General features: G+C 31.2%; 1 protein-coding gene across 1 annotated transcript; it reads left to right on the top strand.

Moving 5' to 3' along the window:
* The first annotated feature begins 386 nt into the window (after window positions 1–386).
* On the top strand, window positions 387–5,866 carry LOC110610338 (probable magnesium transporter NIPA9). Its single transcript, XM_021750214.2, has 9 exons — window positions 387–755; window positions 1,359–1,457; window positions 1,985–2,114; window positions 2,497–2,585; window positions 3,184–3,240; window positions 3,333–3,391; window positions 4,209–4,329; window positions 4,674–4,822; window positions 5,342–5,866. The coding sequence occupies exons 1-9, from the start codon at window positions 645–647 to the stop codon at window positions 5,559–5,561; spliced, it is 1,035 nt and encodes a 344-aa protein (XP_021605906.1). The 5' UTR covers window positions 387–644; the 3' UTR covers window positions 5,562–5,866.
* Window positions 5,867–8,749: the final 2,883 nt, after the last annotated feature.

Below are 8,749 nucleotides of genomic sequence, written 5' to 3'. Positions count from 1 at the left end.
TGGAAGGAGGTTTTATCCTTCTTGTAAAACTTCTCTACGGATTCTAACTCAGATATATGGTTGTTGGTTTTTATTTATGAGTTATATCTTAAAAAAAAAAAAAAATTCTCTTCTTTTCATAATTTTTATTCTTTTATTATTTTAAAATTATTATTTATTTTTATATTATAATAATATATAAATTAATTATTATAAAATTGTTTAATTTAATTTTATTTTTAAGAAATTCTATAAAATATTAAATAATATTAAATAAAATTTAATATTTTTGAAATAAATATATTTATAAAGTTAATAAAAAAAATTGTGTAAAAACCAAATTTGGTTAAGGAAAAATAAGAAGAAGAAAAAAGAGAGGCTCGCAAGTGCGTGCAAGTTTAAAATGCTTCCTTCACGTTTGGAGCCCCATCACCTATTCCTCCAGCCGCTAAACTTAGTAAAAACCTGTCAATAGAAGTAATTCTCTCAAAATTAAACATATATAAGATAACAACGGCAGGTCCCAGGTAGCGTAAGATCGCAATTCATAGCCCACCACCTACCTTAAATTTGGACAACACCATCCAAAAATCAGGAAAGGGGAGATCTTTGCGTTTATATTTTGTGATTTCATATTGTAGAGGGAGAGCTAGAGAGGGAATAATATGTGGGAATCGATCTGTTTAACGTTGGCGGCTGCCGCAGGCAATAACATCGGCAAGGTTCTTCAGAAAAAAGGCACCATCATTCTGCCTCCTCTTTCTTTCAAGCTCAAGGTTTTTACCCATTTTTCTTTTACCTCTGTTTTTGCTCCTTGTTTGTTTATTTCCTTTGTTCCTCATTTCTGGACATTGTGTATTTGTTGTTTTGTGATTTTGAAGTTTGTGGCATTGGATTGGAATGTGTATTTGTTGTTTTGGAATTTCCAATTTTGTGGAATTGGATAGCAAAGCAACGAACTTTTTTGCAATACTTTTATTCTTAGCTGTTTTGTTTGATTTCCCATTAGCATAATCTAAAAAAGGGTTTGTTTCGTGATTGTTTCCTTCCTGACTTCATTTTGGAACAACTTAGGATTGAAATTTTTAATTGCGGATCCATTTATGGAATTGGAATCATATTTCTAATTGCAATTTCAAGATCTCACTTGTATACTGGTAAATTTCCGTTGATATTGGGAATCTTAGCTTTTCCATCAATTTTTTGTGTTGGCTTCTTCTGTGTTTGTGGAATTTGATCAAATTCTAGCTTATTTTGGCGACTGAACCATGAGCCCGAAGTTGGGAATGAGTAATTTTGAGGCCTCTTTCCGTGATTATTTTCTTGTCATAAATGACTTGTAGTTTTTCATATTTCATTGATTTTGCATTACTTTTCAGGTGATTAGGGCATATGCTGTTAATAAAGCTTGGGTCATAGGTTTCCTGATGGATATAAGTGGAGCAATGTTAATGTTGAGGGCATTATCACAAGCTCCTGTAAGTGAATTCATAATGTTCATAACTTCTGATAGAGTAACATTTTTGTTTGGAATTACTATTTCTATTTATGAAAATGGGAAGGCACGTATCAGCATTTTTTAACCGTAATGATTTGAAAACTTCATTTGCAACTTATCAATGCGGGCTTAAAATGTTTGTTTAGCATGATTCAAAAGGTTGCTTGGCACTCTTTTTGAATTAAGCACAAGACCTCATTTGGCTCCTACGCTTTTGAGGTCAAAATATTTACATGTATTGAGCTTAGTCAATATGTTTGGTATGACTTTGCGCCAGTGTTGTAAAAACTGCCAGACAGGCTGGGTAAAATGAAAACCTGTTCAATGAGCTGTTGTTTTAAAATTTATTGTTTTTAAAAAAACTTTCACCTCAAAAACTGCTGGGAAAAAAATTAATTTTGATTAGTTTTTGACTGAGTTGAACCTCTTAAACCATCAGTAGATCTCCAGTTTTAAGACACTATGCATCTATTCGTCATCTGAGCAACCTTGAATATGTTTTATCAGGTGTCTGTTATCCAACCAGTTTCTGGATGTGGTCTTGCGATCCTTTCTGTCTTCTCCCATTTTTACCTAAAAGAAGTCATGAATGTAATTGATTGGATTGGAATAACTCTGGCAGCTATTGGCACCATAGGTATGTAAAACCTTCATGGCTCTCTTGGTTAATTGTTAGAAATGATGATGTTTCAATGGGGAACTTTCTTGAATCCTCATACAACAGTTGTCTTTCTTAGTAAAATCAAATGAATACCTATTTTTCTCATCATATATTTTCCATATTTGTGATATACTGTATGCTTTATGAATTGCATTAAAAAATCTGAGTAATCAGTGATTTCTCATTGTTGCAAGCCTTGCCCTATAGAATGGAGTTTCTTTTTTTGTTCTCCATTGCAATTCTTGACAAAATAATAAATTAAGCTGGTTATGCGAGTTCAACTCCCTGAAAGTAAACATTATGGGTTCAATTTCTTATGTATTTGGCTGATTACCTCTTCATTTTTGGGCAATGGCAGGAGTTGGTGCTGGAGGTGAGGAGCAGGAGGCTTCTTCCGTATCTGTTTTCCAGTTACCATATCTGGCATTTATTGTTGCCATCTTGTTTGTAGGTACCTCAAACTTTGCGCCATCTTATGTTAGTGGATGCTGATTTGTTTATACATACATATATTGCATAAGCATATATGACTACACCAGGTCCTATATGTCTTCAGATGCTGATCTTGCAAACTTGAAGGATATATCCCTTTATTTTAAGAATTTAAGTGACTAGAGGGAATGGAGGAATCCAAAGGCCTTAGCTTGACCAATGAATGCATAAATTCTAAATCCAAAGCCCTTAGCTTGACCAATGAATGCATAAATTCTATCAGATTCTCAAGTGAACTTCTAGAAATTTGTAGCTGATGCACTTGATCATACGCATCCAACCATTGGGATGATATTTGACTCTTAAGAGTATTAAATCTATGCAAAAAGACTGAAGACTAGTACTATCTTGTAATTTCCTTCCTTAAACAGTGGATCAAAAGTTACTGGTGTAGAGGAGTTTTGCTTCTGTGCTTTTACATCTCAATTGTGTCATTGCATTCATGCTAGAACTTATAGGCCTCATGACAGTGCTTTGCATTATTGAAAATGACTTATGCTGCTATTTCTAAATATGATTAGACTCATGCAAACTATTGTTATTCTTGAATTAGGTAGTCCTTAATGGATGGCTTCGTGTCTGCAAATGTCAACGAAGAGAACAGGAGACGGTAATTGCTGTTTGTTCATGTTGATACTTTGAGAAGTTACTTGTTTTTGTCTCTTCACGTCCTCTCACCCATTGAGAATATCTGTCATGCAGATGGAATATGAAGTTATTGAAGAAATTATATATGGCTTGGAATCTGGCATTTTATTTGGGTAAGTTTCCACCAACTTCATGTGGATAATTTCTTGTTCAGAGTTGACTCTTCTATTATATAGGAAAATCTAAAAGCCAAAATGCATTAATAGAATCCATATAGTCAAATATCAAATGGCTATATAATGTTTGCTGTGGCAAGTTTAAGAAATGGGACTCTCTGATTTGCTGGATGTAATGTGGTAGAGCTTAATTGTCATTTTAATGAATTTCACAATAACTTTACGCCAATAATTAAAGGTGTCTGCTGTAAGAAAATGTTTTTCTTGCTTGTGGAACATATTCATTTATAACATTTTTAAACAGAATTGACCATTTTTGATACCGTGGTCCATGTATCTGGCATAAGCTTTGATCAGCTTTCATTTTTCCCTTCAATCAAAGAAACTATTTCCTGATGATTTATGCTGGCATTGTTTTTTCTGGAACACAATTCAATGGACAGGTGAATTGAAAATACTGTTCCTTCAAAAGAGAAAAAAAAGAAACGTTGTTGGAATTGAAATTGTATCTTGAAGATAATGGATCTTGGTGGCACTAAGGCCCACACAGATGACATGCCTCAAGAGCAGTTGGCCATAATCATATCCAATATTTGTATTGAAGATTCATTTCCCAGCATTACCTTTTAAATGTATAATGGAGTTGGAATTTATTGGAAATCGTTGAACTGAATCCTATGATGTGAATAATTTGACTTGATCCTCAATTCATAGAGTTAAAGATTTTGATTTGAAATTCAGATCTCAATTTCACTTCTGTTGAGGTAGGCTTAAAGTTAAGATCTTGATGTAAAGTTAATCTATCCAATTGCAGGATGGCCTCGGTGATATCAAAGATGGGATTTGTTTTCTTGGAGCAGGGTTTCCCAAGGATGTTGATTCCCATATGCATCTCAATCAGTATATGCTGCAGTGGAACAGGATTTTATTACCAGGTACTCTGAAGCCTTGGCTGGACCAGGATATTGATGTTGCTTTGTTCCTGATATTTTAGTGTTTTTGCTCAAAGTATAATATATTGCCACATTAAGAATATCATGGTTAAGTGGAATTGTCTCTCACTCTTGCTACAGAAACAGAAGGGGGGAATTAAGGGAAGTGATTATATTTTTCTATCCTGCTCCTTCCTTCATGTGGACACATTTCTAACACATGATTCTGCGTTTTTTAGTGTGTTCTTTTATATATGGAGCTATAAGTACTGCATGCTTGGTATTGGGGTTTCTGGGTGCATTTAAAATTGACAAATCAAACCAATTGTGCTGTTCCTTTTGAACAGACTCGTGGTCTAAAGCATGGAAGGGCAATTGTGGTGTCTACATGTGCTGCTGTAGCATCCATAGTGACTGGTGTGCTTTCTGGAATGCTGGCGTTGGGAGAACGATTGCCTTCAGCACCAACTGCCCGCCTTTCACTTCTGCTGGGATGGTAATTCTGCCACAACTTGTATTTTACTGAATTACTCTCTGCTCTTATAGATGAAAACATCTTAAGTCATAGCTTGGTTTTGGAGAGTCATGGGTTCCTAGGCATACAATCTGCCACTAAGCTTCAGTTTCAAATGTGATTGTACACTGGTGAGAACTGAAGGAGCCCTATTCAGTAGAATTCTCTCTCTTTTTCTTATATTTTTTTTAGGATAAAGAAAAGGAAGAAGATAGTTTTATAAAGAGGAAGAGAAACTGTGACTGTTTTTGACATCTGATTTGAAGGCCTTGTTTGCTGATTTTATCATAATGTCTATTTCTGGCATAATTTCTATGAAAAAATTGCTTTTCCTAGATGATGTGGTGCGACTAGTGTATATTCATGACCCCCCCCCCCCCCCCCCCCTTTTTGCAGTATTGTTATTAGATCTGACTTAGAAAATTGATGTGCTTATTAGGATGTTAGATAGCATAGAGATTTTTGCTTTATGTTATTTACTAGAAAATTGTATCTTTGCAGGCTACTCATCATGGTAGGTGTTATCTTACTGGTGAGTTCAACCCGGTTACTGCGACACCTTCCACGGCCATTGCGACACTGGATGAGAAGCAATGTTGATCGGAGTTTTAGTCTGGGCCGATCAGGGTCTCTGCGGGTTAAGGATTCAAATCCAAGTGCTGTGATCCAGGCAGCAACATTGCATCATTTGATAGCTACTCCAGCTAAAGAGAAAGCCTAAATTTGCTAGCAATGCTTAGAAATATTAGCATTTGCATTGATTAACGTGCTTTCTCGACTCTGCGGTGTGTTGTTGATGTTGAGGCTTGTGTGTACAGTGTACCTTATTAGATTTCCTTTGGAGGGCATGAAATTTTGGAGATCATTCTCTCCCAGACAAATGTTACTTAAATTCTCAAGTAGAAATACTTTGTACCCATTTCAAGTTAGACACTTAGAATGCTGATAAGATGTAAACTATTAGTATTTCCCACTCTATGATTATGATGTTGATATGATTACATACATCTATATACTGCTTTCTGCAGAAGAAACTCTGGTTTGGTTTGATTTTTCAATTTAATATGTGCAGATTGGTTTTTAATAATTCCGATTCGATTTATTGCAATTCGAAGAAAACAAAATGTTGCTCCTTTAAAACCTTATCCAATTTTAACCCTAAAATCCATTTTGGTATTATTTTGATTTGAAATGTCTAATTTTAAATTAACTTTTAATAGGTTTAATAAATTCTTATATTTATTGGCTAAAGTCGATTTTTGTTTATTTTTTTATTTTTATTAAAGGCCAGAATGTTGGGTGCGGTGGTAATGGTGGGCCCCTATTTTTAAAGGAATGCACTTAGCCAGAAAGGCTATTGAAATGGCGGCTTACTTTCCTAGGAATATTCCTCCCGTCATTTTACATGACGATAAAATTATTACTTTATTGTTAACTCATTATTCACGTGTTTATTAAAATTAATTATGATTATTTAAAAAAAACTAAATTAAAATATAAAGATAATAAAATTATTAAAAATTTTAATTTCAATTTTAAAAAATATGAAGATGCTTTTAATTTATTAATTTTAAAAATATAGAGTAAATAATTAATTTCAATAAAATATATAACATCATTGATCACTGCAAATTATAAGATTTAATCTAATTAATGTATATTTTTAATTTATTAATTCATAAAATTTTGATAAATTCATAATATAAATATAATATAAATTTTATTTTAATATAAAATTTAAAATTTATTAAGAAATCACTTTAAATAAATTTTACCTAAATAAAAATAAATACCAATGCTTCGAAATAAATTTATCGAAAAATTATAAAATAAATCTACCAACTAAAAACATATTTAACATTTTATAAATTTAAAATGGTTATCCATAAAACATTGTAATTTAAAAATCAAATCTCAAAAAAAAAAACTTTAATTATGCTCGTATCTATTTGATAAATAATTAATTTATTTAAAAAATTAATTTTTTTTTGAATTCATTTTCCCATTGATCCTAATTTTTTGTCATATCATAACTAATTATTTAATATAATAAAATCCTTAGTATGATTGTAGCAGTTTGATTTGGTTGGAGACCTCAAAAAGAAAATTTGGTTGTTGCTGTTTTTGTTAATTATTAATTTTGACCTCAGAGATTGATTCGACGGTGAGATTGATTTGATTAGTTAATTGTTTAAGCAATGAGTTAATACTTCATAATTCACTAAATCAATCATTAAACTTTAGTTAAATATATTAAAATTAGTTTAAAATTCAATTAAATATAACACCTAATAATAAATAACAAAATTATTAAAAATATATAATTTTACGTTTACGATCAAAATTTAAATTTTGAATGAAAAAATCTTAATTTTATAGCTAATTTTTAAGGTAATATGTTTAAATTAGAAAAAAATTACAATTTTACGTTATTATAGTTAAAATTTAATATATTTAATTTTTTTTAATTGGTGTGTAAATGGTAAATTAAAAATAGTATAAGTTAGGGTCAACAATATTCAGTTTAAATCGAAAAAATCGATTGAATCGAATTAATTTAAAAATTCGGTTTGATTTTTTTATTTAATTTAATTTGATTCAGTTCGATTCAATTTTTAATTTCAGAAATTTCAGTTATTTCAGTTCGGTTTGATTTTAATAAAAAAATCAAAAAAATCAAACCGAATTGATTAGTAATAATAATATGTTATTTTTAATAATATAGAGAAATTAAATTATATTAAAATTAAAATATTTTAATTAAATTTTAAAAAATTAAAAAATAAAGTGTAAAAAATAAAAAATTATTAAAAATCAAAATCGATTAAATTGAATCGAATCAAACCGAATCAAATCGAATCAGATCGATTCAGTTTAATTTAATTTTTGATCAAAATTGATTCGATTTAATTTTTATAAATATTAAAATTTTAATTTTTAATTTATTTAATTCGATTCAATTTTAAACCGAATTGGCTGACTGCCGATTTCCTAGTGTACAGTTAATTAAATGGGTTTTGAGTTGTTTATGCAATTCATGTGGGACAAGGAAAACCTACTACCAGGACAGGACAGGACAGTACAGGACAAACAATGCTCATCTTTAACTTTACTTCATTGTTTATGCACGCAACACCAACAAGGTCCACCATGAATTGGACATTAGCCACTGATAATATGCATAATTATGCAATTTTAATATTACAAATTATCTAGATATTGAGTTTGATTTTATTTAAAATAGATTGATTTGTTTAAATTTCGTTATCTTAGTAGGATTGGAGGATAATAAGAAAAATCCAATTGGGAACCCACATTCTGAGATAAAAGGTGGCCACAATCAAATTCATAAAAGGATACTCTAGATAAGCTGTGTTATGAACTGCGTTATGGGCACAAGCATACTTGACAAACAAAGCCAGCTTCAAACCCGGGAATCAAACAGATAAATCTTATCTGCCAAACTGTACTCAATTTTGATTTTAGATACTTATATTTGGGTTAGGACTCTTAGCACTATAAAAGGGGGCATTCTGATGTATCTGAGACATCTCATCTTATCTTTCATCTCCTATTTTTAGCCATGAACTTGTGTGGCTAAATTTCTCCTTTCAGTTAGAGGATAATTAAAAGTTCCAGTTAAACGGGTTGTGAGATTGATGTAATTTTATAGTTTCTTCAATTATTAGTATTTATATTATTCATATGTTTATTGCTTAATATCATTCTGTGGGTTGTTGCATTAAGGCGCCATTGCTCAATTGATAGAATGGTAGACTGCTATTCAGGTTAGTTAAATCCGCAATTGTTTAACTAAACTGAAATAGGTAGTGAATTAGGTTGCGTAAGGCCTTCCTAAGGAATAATATAATCTAACTTAAATGAACCGAGCGTCTCGCGTTTGTTAGT

The sequence above is a fragment of the Manihot esculenta genome, chromosome 3 (genome assembly GCF_001659605.2).
Source record: "Manihot esculenta cultivar AM560-2 chromosome 3, M.esculenta_v8, whole genome shotgun sequence".
Classification (NCBI taxonomy): domain Eukaryota; kingdom Viridiplantae; phylum Streptophyta; class Magnoliopsida; order Malpighiales; family Euphorbiaceae; genus Manihot; species Manihot esculenta.
This window is presented reverse-complemented; position numbering and strand designations above follow the sequence as displayed.